The sequence below is a fragment of the Triticum aestivum genome, chromosome 5A, assembly GCF_018294505.1.
Source record: "Triticum aestivum cultivar Chinese Spring chromosome 5A, IWGSC CS RefSeq v2.1, whole genome shotgun sequence".
NCBI lineage: Eukaryota > Viridiplantae > Streptophyta > Magnoliopsida > Poales > Poaceae > Triticum > Triticum aestivum.
This window is the reverse complement of record NC_057806.1, coordinates 9799250-9814018: the sequence shown is the minus strand read 5'-3', so window position 1 is coordinate 9814018 and position 14769 is coordinate 9799250. Positions and strand designations below refer to the sequence as shown.

Genomic DNA, 14769 nt, shown 5'->3' with positions numbered 1-14769 from the left:
TTCTGTTTTTTAGTTATAGAATTATTAGAAATGTTAGTTTTAGTTATAGAAATGTTAGTTATATAGAAATGTTAGTTATATAGAAATATTAGAAATGTTAGTTATATAGAAATGTTTTTTAGTTATAGAAATATTAGAAATGTTAGTTTTAGTTATAGAAATATTAGAAATGTTAGTTTTAGTTATAATATTTAGAATTTGCATATATGAAATCAAAATTCACCATTTAAAAAATGTTACTTTACTTTTGCGGCATATAGTATTTGTTGTCGACGATGCCCGGCCCGCATCCTCGCCGTCGACCCGTTCGCGACGACGTCTTGCTTCAGAGGACCCATGTCCGGGATTGGGCTCCGCCGGGCTGGCACTGGGAGGTGATACCTTCAGGGGCGCGACGCTTGGTGAGGAACCCGGCCCCGGGTCCCGTTGTCGACCCTCATCTCCTTTGGTGGCGTTCGCGTGGGCCACTTTTGGTGCAGAGGGAGCCGGCCCCGCCGGAGATGGTACGTCGCCGTGTCAGGGAGGAGGATGAGCACGTCCATCGCTACATAGCTGCTATGGACGTCAGGTTCTTCAATACTTGGCAGGTTCTTTGGGGAGATCACCCGAGCTATGCTCCAGTGATGGTTCCTTCACTTTGGTTGTCCACCGCCTAGATTACTCTCTAGTATTCGATCTTTATTAGCTAGCTAGCTAGCTAGTGATGTATTCGATATATAATATTCGAGATGATTTATTCAAGATTATATATATTATTCGAGACGATGTATTCGAGATTATGTCTATTATTCGAGACGATGTATTCTAGATTATATTTGATGATGCTTATTATGTACTATGATTGATTCAGCTTTTCCTTATTAATTGATTGCATCCATGCATTGTAATTTGAATATATTTTTTTTGGATTAGAGGGAGAAGAGGCCCTGTTCAATATCATACGCAATCCTCGCGGGCCAGATGATGATCAGAATGAAGAAGATTATGACGGCTCCGAATATCTAAACAACACCGGGGAGGGTGATATGATATTTGATCGCGACGACCGAATTGATGAAGTCATGAACTATGAACATGACGAAGAAAATGTTGATCTTGAAATAACAAAGACCGGCGAGGTATATATATTTATATAAGCAGGCATCTGGTGATCATCACATGTTTTAAATGACTTGAAGATATATTAAAGAATCGATCTTTCTTCTTTCAGCCATCCGGATCGAGCAAATTTTCAGGCAACAGGAAATGAGGCCCGAACAAAAAGTTGAAGGAGGGCGTAAAGTACAATATCGAGGCCATCAAATCTAATGGCGAATCATTAGCGCCTAAGAAGATTGCGGACAAGTTCATTTGTCAGTGCGGAGTTCTTGTGAAGAACCAACTCCCGATCTCCCTACAAGAATGGAGAGAGCCAGCAAAGCCACGTCCCGGAGTTACTTTTGTCGACGAACATATGTTTTTGCAATATTTTTCGAAAATTAAAACAACAGAAAAAACAAAAAAAAATACAAAACAGGGAAAGACGAATTAACAAGGAATCTAGATGGGAAGGCCCATTCATAACGATGCCCTACTAACGCGAGCGCACACTCCTTCTCAAGGGAGCTCCTAATTGGGGAAAATCTTATCTGCCGCATTTTGCGGCACATTGTTGACCGATCGCACAGCCTCTCGATACAATGGGCCGACCCATCTGAGCGTGCAAGGAGCACAGGTTTTCTGAACCTTCCGGAAGGTCCCTGATAGGTTTTGGGAAACTGCTAGAAGGTTCCCAAACCTTTTTTAAATTTTTCTTGTTTTCCGCTTTTGTATGTTTTTTTTCTCGTTTGTCTGTTTCCTTTTATTTCTCCTTTTCGCCTCCTTTTCAATTTTTTCCTTTTTCAAGTTGAATTCCCTTTTTCATATTTTTCGAAAAATTCCAACTTTTTCAGATTTTCAAAAAATGTTTGATTTACCAAAAATTTACAGGAATTTCAAAGAATGTTCTTGTTTTGAAAATTTGGTCAAAAATTTAAAGGAAATCCAAAAAGGTACTTTTTTAAAAAATAATTCAAAAATTGGAAAAAACTTAATGGTTCAAAAAATTTTGTGGTCTCAAAATTTGGGTCAGAAATTTAAAAAGTGTTGTATTTCAGAAAAATATTCAAGAGTCATAAAAATGTTCGTGGTTTCTTATTTTTCTTCGGAATTTCATGAAGCGTTCTATTTTTAAACAATTGTTCACAAATTAAAAAATTGTTCGTGGTTTCAATTTTTTGTTTGGAATATCAGATATGTTCGGTTTTCAAATATATGTTGAAAAATTCAAAAAATATTCGCGGTTCCAAAATTTGTTTGGAATTTTATAATTTGTTCAGAAATTCAAAAAAATATTCATTTTTTCAAAAACAATTTCGGCTATTTTAAATTATGTTCCTGTCTCTGAAAATTTGTTCAAAAATTCAAAAAAGTTCACACTAGTTCAAAATTTGTTCACTACACAAACTAATTTGGGTCTTGTTCCGGTTCGGAATAGTAGCTCAGTCTGGTTTAGTTCTTTGAGATATTGACTGCTCTACTGCCATGGGTACTGGTCCAGTGAGGTGGCTATGAGCCTATTTTACGCGGTCGCAAGCAGTAGTTTCCCTGTTCGAATTCTCGAATCCCTGCCGCCCAGTGTTTTTTGATATTTTTGGTGATGCGATACGGCTCAATGGGCCGGCCCAGTCAGGTGCTGTCCTGTGCGTGCTGCCGCCAATTTGACGCAGCGAGCATCAAATAGAGGTTCCCCCTAATTGGCGCTCTTTGTGCTAGTTAGCGGGCGCGACAATGTCTCGCTGCAAGCAAGACAAAGTCAGCTCTCGCTGAAGGCGCCGGCCTAAATAGGCCGGCCCAGCTCACGCGAGGCCACGGCCTCTTTTTTTGTATGTTTGACATTTTGTTTTTTTGTTTTGACTTTTGTTTACACTTCCGAATCTTCTAAACAGATACTCGTAATGGTTTGAAAAATGTTAATCATACATTTGATTTTTTTAATGTGTATAGAAACAATGTTGACCATGTATATGAAAAATGTATATAAGAAATATACAATGTCTGTGAAAAAGCTCATCATGTATTCAAAATATGTTAACCAGGTATTTGAAAAAACGTTAAAAATAATTTAAAAAATGATAATCAAGTGTTCGAAGAATGTTGGATGTATATAGAAAAAATGGTGATTATGTATTGAAAAAATGATGAAATCATTTGATCACGTATGTGAAAATGCTAAGCATTTAAAAAATGTTAAACAAGTATTTCAAAAATGTTAGTCAAGCATTTGGAAGATATAAAATCTGTTTAGAGAAATGTTGATCATGGATTCCAAATTTTTTTAATCTTGCATTTGATAAATGTTGATGAAGCATTTGATAAATGTTGAAATGTGCATAGAAATAATGTTGACCATGTACTAGAAAAATGTTAATAAAGCATTTGAAAATTTAAAGTGTGAATGGAAATTTTTTTGATCGGGTATTCAAAAAAGTTTTCAAAAACATGTATTTAAGAAAAAGGTTGAATGTGTATATAAAAATGTTGACCATGTATTAAAAAGATGTTAACAGTCTATTCAGAAAAATGTTCAAAAACATATATTTAATAAACTAGAGATGATGTATTTGAAAAATGATAATGTGTATGAAAAATTCATATGTACACTAAAAATGTGTATTGTGTACTGATAAATCCTGCCAGAAACAAAAGAAAAATAAAGAAAAACAAGTTAAAACAAAAACCAAATAAAGAAAACAAAGAAACCCAACTAAACCGAAAAAAATGAGAAAACCGTCTAAAAATTGTGTATAGTGTAGTAAACCATTCAAAAAAGGAAAACTATAGTGTAATCAAGAATACCGATGAAAAAAGAAAAAAAATCATAGTATATCGAAGAAAAGAGAAAAAAAATGAAGAAAACCGATGAATAAATAAAGAATCAAAGAAAAAACGAAAAAATCATGAAATGAAAATAACTAAAGAGAAGAACCACGGAAGAAAACTAAAGTAAAAAACAAAAAAACCAGCAAAGAAAACAAAGAGAAAAATAAGAAAAACGTATAGAAACTGAGGATTGTGCCCTCGCCTCGCGCTGAGGATTAGGCCTTGTACAATGGGAGGTACTTAGAGAGATGCTTAGAAAAATAAACCGGGTTTTTCTGAAGCACCGGCGCCTATTTCTACACGAGAAACGCTTAGTTAAGCGTCTATCCTGTACAAATAAGCACCGATGCTTAAGGAAAGTCTGCTTTATTTCTCTAAGCACCTCCCCTAAGCACCTCCCATTGTACAAGGCCTTATGCTGGTTCGGTTCTCTATGGACTTTGATGTAATTTCCTTTCTTTATGGGGTGCGCTGTACCACTGCTTTTGTTTAATATAGTCTAGGGTCCTTTTCGCCAAAAAAAGTGATGAAACAAGAAAAAAAACGGAGAGAGGCGAGCGAACTATCGATCAAATGCACTCAGCGAAGGAAAAAACCCCGAAAAAACAGGCCCGACCAGTAGCTATGCTAAAAAGCTTCAACGCGAGTATCTTCCATCTCGCATAACGCAAGATATAGTCAGTTAACGGGCTTCCGTTCGCACGGTCGCTAGCATGAGTTGGCCCACCAGCGCACGAGCTCGCTCGGGAAATTCCCCAAATGGTTGTACTGCTGACGCTTGCTCGAAAAATGTTCCAGAAAACTTTTTTTCAATTGTTGAATTCTGAAAACAAAATCAAAAAAACATCAAGAAAAGTTCAGCAATTCAAAAAATTTGACCAATTTTGAAAAACGTTCAGGAACTTGAAACAAAGTTCACCAAATTTGCAAAAAGATCGTGCATTTCAAAAGGAAAAAGGAAAAATGAAAAATAAAATAAATCTAAAGACAATAGAAAATAATGCAGGATAAAGGAAAGAGAGAAAAGGAAAAGAAAAAATAGAACAAGAAAAGAAAAGAAAAGAAAAACCAAACAAGAGCAGTCAAGTAAAAACATTAATTAATCAGAAAAAACAAGAAAACCGATGAATAAATAAAGAATCAAAGAAAAAACGAAAAAAATCATGAAATGAAAATAACTAAAGAGAAGAACCACGGAAGAAAACTAAAGTAAAAAACAAAAAAACCAGCAAAGAAAACAAAGAGAAAAATAAGAAAAACGTATAGAAACTGAGGATTGTGCCCTCGCCTCGCGCTGAGGATTAGGCCTTGTACAATGGGAGGTACTTAGAGAGATGCTTAGAAAAATAAACCGGATTTTTCTGAAGCACCGGCGCCTATTTCTACACGAGAAACGCTTAGTTAAGCGTCTATCCTGTACAAATAAGCACCGATGCTTAAGGAAAGTCTGCTTTATTTCTCTAAGCACCTCCCCTAAGCACCTCCCATTGTACAAGGCCTTATGCTGGTTCGGTTCCCTATGGACTTTGATGTAATTTCCTTTCTTTATGGGGTGCGCTGTACCACTGCTTTTGTTTAATATAGTCTAGGGTCCTTTTTGCCAAAAAAAGTGATGAAACAAGAAAAAAAACGGAGAGAGGCGAGCGAACTATCGATCAAATGCACTCAGCGAAGGAAAAAACCCCGAAAAAACAGGCCCGACCAGTAGCTATGCTAAAAAGCTTCAACGCGAGTATCTTCCATCTCGCATAACGCAAGATATAGTCAGTTAACGGGCTTCCGTTCGCACGGTCGCTAGCATGAGTTGGCCCACCAGCGCACGAGCTCGCTCGGGAAATTCCCCAAATGGTTGTACTGCTGACGCTTGCTCGAAAAATGTTCCAGAAAACTTTTTTTCAATTGTTGAATTCTGAAAACAAAATCAAAAAAACATCAAGAAAAGTTCAGCAATTCAAAAAATTTGACCAATTTTGAAAAACGTTCAGGAACTTGAAACAAAGTTCACCAAATTTGCAAAAAGATCGTGCATTTCAAAAGGAAAAAGGAAAAATGAAAAATAAAATAAATCTAAAGACAATAGAAAATAATGCAGGATAAAGGAAAGAGAGAAAAGGAAAAGAAAAAATAGAACAAGAAAAGAAAAGAAAAGAAAAACCAAACAAGAGCAGTCAAGTAAAAACATTAATTAATCAGAAAAAACAAGAAAACCGATGAATAAATAAAGAATCAAAGAAAAAACGAAAAAATCATGAAATGAAAATAACTAAAGAGAAGAACCATGGAAGAAAACTAAAGTAAAAAACAAAAAAACCAGCAAAGAAAACAAAGAGAAAAATAAGAAAAACGTATAGAAACTGAGGATTGTGCCCTCGCCTCGCGCTGAGGATTACGCCTTGTACAATGGGAGGTACTTAGAGAGATGCTTAGAAAAATAAACCGGATTTTTCTGAAGCACCGGCGCCTATTTCTACACGAGAAACGCTTAGTTAAGCGTCTATCCTGTAGAAATAAGCACCGATGCTTAAGGAAAGTCTGCTTTATTTCTCTAAGCACCTCCCCTAAGCACCTTCCATTGTACAAGGCCTTATGCTGGTTCGGTTCCCTATGGACTTTGATGTAATTTCCTTTCTTTATGGGGTGCGCTGTACCACTGCTTTTGTTTAATATAGTCTAGGGTCCTTTTCGCCAAAAAAAGTGATGAAACAAGAAAAAAAACGGAGAGAGGCGAGCGAACTATCGATCAAATGCACTCAGCGAAGGAAAAAACCCCGAAAAAACAGGCCCGACCAGTAGCTATGCTAAAAAGCTTCAACGCGAGTATCTTCCATCTCGCATAACGCAAGATATAGTCAGTTAACGGGCTTCCGTTCGCACGGTCGCTAGCATGAGTTGGCCCACCAGCGCACGAGCTCGCTCGGGAAATTCCCCAAATGGTTGTACTGCTGACGCTTGCTCGAAAAATGTTCCAGAAAACTTTTTTTCAATTGTTGAATTCTGAAAACAAAATCAAAAAAACATCAAGAAAAGTTCAGCAATTCAAAAAATTTGACCAATTTTGAAAAACGTTCAGGAACTTGAAACAAAGTTCACCAAATTTGCAAAAAGATCGTGCATTTCAAAAGGAAAAAGGAAAAATGAAAAATAAAATAAATCTAAAGACAATAGAAAATAATGCAGGATAAAGGAAAGAGAGAAAAGGAAAAGAAAAAATAGAACAAGAAAAGAAAAGAAAAGAAAAACCAAACAAGAGCAGTCAAGTAAAAACATTAATTAATCAGAAAAAACAAGAAAACCCGGGATGAGGTTTCTCCCATTCCACCCTTACATGGGCCGGCCAAGCCGAGAGCGCCTTTAGCCCAGTTAACGAAATGCATTCCACCCTTGGATGGTCCGGCCGAGGTAAGAACGCCTTTAGCGCCAGCTAACGAAATGCATGTTAACGGGCGCTGAAGGTGCCGAAGAGAAAATGCCCTCGGTCTCACACTAGACGGGACATAGTCGCTTCGTGCAGGGTAGGGGCGCGTCTATAACTCACTTATAGTGAGATACGCCATCGCCTTGCCTGAAGTGTTGTGCTATTGGTTCTATTCTTTTTCTGTTAGTTCACTTCGTCTCATTTTTTTCATTTCATTTTTCTATTTTTGTCATATTTAAAAGAAATACATATATTTCACAAGGAATCATTCCAGTTTTTAAAGTATAATATAGCTTAAAAATGTTTCCTATGTATAAAAACATGTACAATATGTATGAAAAAAGTTGACATAAAAACATATATCTGAAAAATGGCAATCATGTATGTAACACTGAAATACGTCTAGATACATTTGTTTTAGCGTCAATTAACATAAGATGAAGACAATATTTGAAAAATGATAATGTATATAAGAAAAATATTTCTTATGTATACCAAAAATGTAAAATCTGTGCCAAAATAGTACACATCAAACATATAGCTAAATTAATATTAATCATATATTTGAAAAATGTAAACAAGTATAGAAAAATGTTTCTACTGTATATGAAAAATGTACAATCCATATGATAAAAAGTAGCCCTCAAACCCATATTACGAAAACAATTTAATGATGTATGTAAGAAACGATAAGCATGTACACCATCCGTTTCAAAATACTTGTTATGGTTTTAGTTTGAATTTGAACTAAAACCACCAAGTATTTTGGAATGGAAGGCCGCAACGAGTGCCTTCCACTTACGACGTCCAGAAAGCATGTTCCTCCTTTTGGAAGGAAAAGACAACCGTTGCATAGTGGCAGAGCTAACTTCAGACTTCATTTGCTGGCACAGGAGCAGAAGCGTAGGCGCTGTCTTTAGATGTAGCTGTTGGCGCCGAAGGAGATGTAGTGGTTGGTACCAAACGAGGATTATTGCCCGCGGTTGCTTCGTGGTGGTCATTTTTCTGAGTAAGAAGATACGAGGAGACCACAAGGGCGACAACTACAAGAAACAGAAATGTCGCGTCCACGAAAACTGCGACACCTCCGGCACAACTACTATTCCCAATAGTTTTCTCCATAGATCCTTCAATCCCTAATAGGGCGCCTCCCAGGAAAGCTAGCACCGCTATGATCGCTAGGATCCTGCAAGTATACATGTATGGCATAGAGACCACATTAGTTAATACTACTTAAACAAACAATCCACCAAGTATATATAGATTTTGTTAAACTTCAGTCTGAAAATTTTAAGCAAAGGTGTATTCTTTTTTAAAACCATAGAGAACGAACTTTCTCCTGGGTCCCTGCTGCCTTCCAGCACGACAGAGCCTGCACCATATAATTTTGACTCACATGGCCGTGCAGTCGTATGATCATGATGCATACATGACATTGACACGGCAACCTCAACTGTCACCGTGACAAATTATGATGACATGTAGCGATTTGAATTGTGAGTTGCCTAAGGGCATGCATAGTGATTGATAAAGCAGTCTTATCTTAAATCCGTCAAGTAATCTTGATATGACAATAAAAATGGTGTACAACAAGTTATACCTAAATATGTGATGAGAGATATTGTTGCTAACAGAACATATCTTAATTAAGAGAAAGCAAACCTTTTCTCTCGTTTCTCTCTCATTAATCTCAATAATTATCCTACATGACACTTTTAATATAGTATCATTGTATATGTCTTAAGTTCATGGACCCTCTTGCGTGATTTTCTACCAGACTGACTGTTCTGTACCTAGGTTTCAAGTTTACCGCCCATGGTGGAATTTCCTCCTTTTTTCTAAAAAATTCATACAATATTAATTTTAGTGTCAAGTTTTTTTTTTGCCTGAAGATGATATTTTCCTTGACTACTGACAGAAAGCAGCTGGATCCTAAAAAAAGGACAGAAATCAGCTGAGATATGCAGCTTTCAGTGACAAAATTATTTACATACCATGAGATGACATAAAAAACGACGGCGGCGATGCGATTGGCCCTCTTGGGATTCTGCCATGCCCCACAGCAGCCGATGGCCACGCTAGCGAGAATCTGTGTCGTTAAATTAGCGCCAGCACGGCCGCCACGACGCCGCAAGCCGTCGCCGGCGATCGCTCGTACTTACACACGCTGCGGTCATCGTGGTCATCCTGATAGCTTCTCTGCATGAATGAGTGCACACAGTTAAGAATAATCACCAAAATTACTATGAACTACTGTACAACTAGATTATTGGTTGGCCAGAGGTTGCATACCAGCCCCAAGAAAACCGCGCTGATGACCCCGAAGATGACAGTCATCACGGCGATGACGGTGGTCGCCACCACGATACCTTTCTTCCCCATGGATGATCACACTACACTCCTAATCGGGGCAGATGAGTTGGATAGTGCATTAGGCGCAAACACATGCATTTATAGATAGATGAGCAGGTGCAGGAACACAATGGTAGCTCGAATATGATTACTCGACGACGGGCTAACTCATGCATGAAGATTATCAATCGCATTAACTGCTCCATTTCTTTGTAGTAAGCTAGTTGCTCCGTTCCTAAATATAGGCCTTTTTAGGAATTTCAACATGACTACATACGGAGCAAAATGAGTGAATGTACGCTCTAAACTATATCTATATATATCCGTATGTAGTTCATAGTGAAACCTCTAAAAAAACTTATATTTAAAAATGTTGGAATGCCTTTGCAGTTCCACCTCATGCGCCCACTTCTCCAACGTCTACGCCCACGTCTTCAACGGCTGTAACAAACACGATCGCATGCACTGCATGCTCCTAGCTCCTAGGCACTAGCTAGTCAGTTTGTTAGTTAGTTAGTGGGCTCCTGTACGTGAGATGTAACCTGTATATATGAGTGTGGATGAATACAGAGTGATGTGTTCGACCCAATCCTTGTCTTTCTTCTCCTACATGGTATCAGATACTACACTGATCCTCGACCTCCTCGCTTCCGCCTACTCATGGATCTCTTGGACCTCTCCTCGGCTGGCTCTGGCTCCAATCCCTTCGGTTCCGGCGGCTCCGGCACCAACCCCTTCGGCGACCCTCCTGCTGCCTCCCCGTCGGTGAACCTCTCCCTCATCCTCAACCTGAACATCCACTTCCAAATCCCCATCACGCTAGAGCTCCAGCCACCCAACTACTCCCAATGGCACTCCTTCTTCCATGCCCTGATCATGTCCTACAATCTCAAAGACCACGTCGATGGCACTGTTGATGCTCGCACTCGTCTCAAGGACACCGAGTGGCGCAGGTGGATTGGTGCATCATCCGCTGGCTCCTCGGCACGGTCTCTGGTCAAATCCGGGGCATCGTGAACCACCGCAATCCCACTGCGTATACTCTCTGGACGTCGATCCGCCAACTCTTCCTCTCGAACCGCAACCAGCAGGGCATCCTCGCCTTGGAGGAATTCCACGGCCTCTTCCAGAATGACATGTCCGTCACCGAATACTGCACCCGTCTCCAAACTCTCGCCGACACCCTCTTCGACTGTGCCATGCCGGTCACCGATCGTGCTCTCGTCTCCAACATGTTGCGTGGCCTCTCCAACAAATTCGCGCACGCCATCTCCACGATGACCTACGATGACTCCAAGCTGCCCACCTTCCTACAGGCGCGCACCTACCTCCTCCAGGAGGAACGCCGGATCGATCACGCCGCCGCCAACGCCTCCGCCACGGCCCTCTACGCCGGTCGCGCACCCCCTGCTCCGACCCAGGTGCAGCAGCCGGCGCCGCTGCCTCGCCCCTCCTACCCGCCCGCAGGCGGTCACGGCGCATCTGGCGGTGGCGGCGGCGGCCAGCGCGGCCGCAAACGCCGCAAGGGCGGCAATGGCGGCGGGTCCGGTGGCCACCCTGCGCCATCTCCTCCTGCGCCCCCGGCGCCCGCCTACGTCCAGCGCGCCCCATACCCTGGCGCTGCCGGCGTTAACCCGTGGACTGGCATGTTCCACGCGTGGCCCCTGACGCCGCGCCCTTCATCTGCCGGTGTGCTCGGCCCTCGCCCCGCCGCACTCGGCCTCACCGCGAGCGGCTACCAGCCGCCACCACCACCAGCCGCGGCCGCCGCGCCGACCCCATGGGACACCAGCGCGCTCCAGGCTGCCCTCCTGGCTATGCAGCAACAACCGTACACTGGCGGCGGCGATTGGATCCTCGATACGGGCGCCTCGTCGCACATGGCAGCCAATCCTGGTATGCTCTCCGCCGTCTCGGCCTCCTCATCTCCCTCTCACATCCTCGTCGGCAACGGCAACCCTCTCCCTATCACCCACACCGGCTCTCTATCCATAACCACCTCTTCCACCCCTCTGCACCTTAGCCATGTTCTCATATCTCCGCACCTCATTAAGAACTTGATCTCTGTCCGTGCGCTAACCCGTGAAAATTTTGTCTCTGTCACTTTTGACCCCTTTGGTTTCTCTGTAAAGGACCTACGCACTGGGACGGTGGTGCTCCGCTGTAACAGCCCCGGCGAGTTGTATCCCCTGCACTCCGGCGATGTCTCTCCACCCGCTGCGTTCGTCACCATCACCGCTGACCTTTGGCACCAGCGGCTCGGCCACCCCGGGCGTGCAACTCTTTCTCGCATTTTAGACACCTTTGATTTTCATTGTAATAAAACCACATCGCATACTTGTCATGCGTGTCAGCTTGCCAAACATGTACGACTCCCGTTCAGTGAATCAAACACTATTGCTCCATTTGCATTTCATACCATACACTGTGACGTTTGGACATCGCCGGTGCTCAGTAACTCTGGGTTTCAGTACTTCCTCGTCCTACTCGATGACCACACTCACTTTGCATGGACGTTCCCTATGCGCCGCAAGTCTGACGTGTTTGAGCTCCTGATCACCTTCCATGCCTATGTTGCCACCCAATTTCAGCGCCCCATTGTCACGTTCCACACTGATAACGGCCGTGAATTTGACAATGCCGCCTTCCGCTCGTTCCTCTCCACGCACGACATCGCCTTCCACCTCACGTGCCCTTACACGTCTCAACAGAACGGCCGCGCCGAGCGCATCATCCGCACCCTCGCCGAGGGGCTCCATAGTCTTCTCTTTCACTCCTTCATGCCCACCTCGTTCTGGCCCGACGCTCTCGCCACCGCCACCCACCTCCTTAACCTACGCCCTTGCCGTCCCCGCCAGTGCGTCACTCCCTTTGAGTTGCTCTACGGCCAACGCCCGGCGTACACACACCTACGCGTTTTTGGGTGTCTATGCTACCCTAACACAACAGCCACCGCTCCCAACAAACTCTCTCCACGCTCCCGTGCCTGCGTATTCCTCGGATATCCTCCTGATCACAAGGGTTACAAGTGTTTCGACCGCCCCGCTGGCCGCATCATTCTCTCCCGCCACGTCTTCTTCGACGAACAGACTTTCCCTTTTGCGCAGGAACAGGTCATCCCGCCACCCGTGGTTGCCGGCGGTGCCCGCCCCCTTGAGGACACCCCGCCGCCCCTGCTCGTCGATGGTCCCCGAGCGCACCACCAACCACGCGCAACTCAACCAGCCACGCACTCTACTGCAGCATCTTCCCAGTCCGCTACCATGGCAGCAACCTCTGGTGCATCAGCCGCTCCTTCTGCTGCCACGGCAGCCACTCCGTCTCGCAGGAACTCTGCCACGGCCGCACACTCAGGCGCCTCGGCGGCCCATTCAGGCGTCTTCGCCACTTCTTCACCGGCCACGTCCGCCTCGCCTGCACCTTCTGCGTGCTCGCCACCAGCTCCAGCGACCTCCACCTCATCGGTTTGCGATCACGCTGGTGGCTCTCCTCCGCCTGCCTGTGTCCACCCCATGGTAACGCGGGACCGTGCGGGTGTTCGGTGCCGCAACAGGCAGTATGATGCGGACTACGTCCTTGCGGCCACGACGACCACGCCGTCGCCCGTCCCCTCATCTGTGCGTGCTGCTCTCAACGATGAGCACTGGCGTCGCGCCATGCAAGAGGAAATCGCCGCGCTCCGCGCTAACTCCACCTGGACCTTGGTCCCGCGGCCGGCCGGAGCTCATGTCATCTCCGGCAAGTGGATCTTCTGCCACAAGCTCAACCCCGACGGCACCCTGAACCGCTACAAGGCGCGGTGGGTTGTCCGCGGGTTCACGCAACGCCACGGTGTGGATTACCACGACACCTTCTCACCCGTCGTCAAGCCGGCGTCCATCCACATCGTCTTACAGCTCGCCGCCGCCCGCAACTGGCCCGTGCACCAACTTGACGTAAAAAATGCCTTCCTCCATGGTGAGCTCGCCGAGCACGTCTACTGTCAACAACCTGCAGGTTTCGTTGATGCCCGCCGCCCACACGACGTCTGTCTCCTGTCCAAGTCCCTCTACGGACTAAAACAGGCCCCGCGCGCGTGGTTCACCAAGATCACAACATGTCTCCGTGGGATTGGTTTCACGGCCACGAAGTCTGATGCTTCTTTGTTCGTCTGTCGACATGGACATGAGATGGCATACCTGCTCCTGTATGTTGACGACATCGTCCTCGCTGCGTCGTCCACAATGCTTCTACATCGCGTCATCACGCAGCTCACCCACGCTGTCGCACTCAAGGATCTGGGGGCGTTGCACTTTTTCCTCGGCATCCAAGTGCGACGCACACCCGCCGGATTCTTCCTCCACCAGCATCAGTATGCGGAAGACCTCCTCCATCACGCTGGCATGACCAACTGTCGGCCCGCCTCCACGCCGGTCGACACGAAGCCCAAACTCTCCACCGCTGAGGGTGAGCTTGCCGACGACGCCACCGAGTACAGGAGCATCACTGGCGCCCTTCAGTACCTCACACTGACGCGTCCAGATCTTCAGTATGCCGTGCAACAGGTATGCTTGCATATGCACGCGCCGCGGCAACCGCACTGGGCCATGGTGAAGCGCATCCTGCGCTATGTTCGGGGGAGCGTCGGACACGGCATCACCATCTCCGCCTCAGCACCGACCGAGCTCATCGCATACAGTGACGCTGACTGGGCAGGCTGCCCCGACACGCGGCGTTCGACATCCGGCTACTGTCTCTTCCTCGGCGGCTCGCTCATCTCGTGGTCGTCGAAACGACAGCCCACTGTGTCTCGCTCGAGCGCCGAGGCCGAGTACCGTGTCGTGGCCAACGCAGTTGCTGAGTGCTGTTGGACGCGCCAACTTCTTCATGAACTTCACTCCGGTATCGACAGGGCCAGCGTCGTCTACTGCGACAATGTGTCGGCAGTCTACCTGGCTCACAATCCAGTTCATCACCGCCGCACCAAGCATATCGAGTTGGACATCCACTTCGTTCGCGAGAAGGTGGCTCTTGGTCAGTTTCGCGTCCTTCACGTGCCCACCACGTTGCAGTTCGCCGACATCATGACTAAGGGGCTGCCCACCGCCACGTTCGAGGACTTC

General features: G+C 44.8%; 1 protein-coding gene and 1 pseudogene across 1 annotated transcript; one reads left to right on the top strand and one right to left on the bottom strand.

Moving 5' to 3' along the window:
- Nucleotides 1-7936: 7936 nt before the first annotated feature.
- LOC123101988 (uncharacterized) overlaps nt 7937-14769 on the bottom strand; it is an 8348-nt pseudogene continuing 1515 nt past the window's right edge.
- On the top strand, nt 10064-12083 carry LOC123101987 (transcription initiation factor TFIID subunit 4). The gene is made up of 2 exons (XM_044523236.1): nt 10064-11563; nt 11800-12083. Exons 1-2 carry the CDS (start codon nt 10804-10806, stop codon nt 11832-11834), a joined length of 795 nt encoding a protein of 264 aa, XP_044379171.1. The 5' UTR covers nt 10064-10803; the 3' UTR covers nt 11835-12083.

Excerpts from the sequence above, each read along its gene's own strand:
- LOC123101987 (XM_044523236.1), top strand. The coding sequence starts at position 10,804 with ATGTCCGTCACCGAATACTGCACCCGTCTCCAAACTCTCGCCGACACC. Across the intron at positions 11,564-11,799 it reads GCACATGGCAGCCAATCCTG|GACCTACGCACTGGGACGGT; the intron begins GTATGCTCTCCG and ends TTCTCTGTAAAG.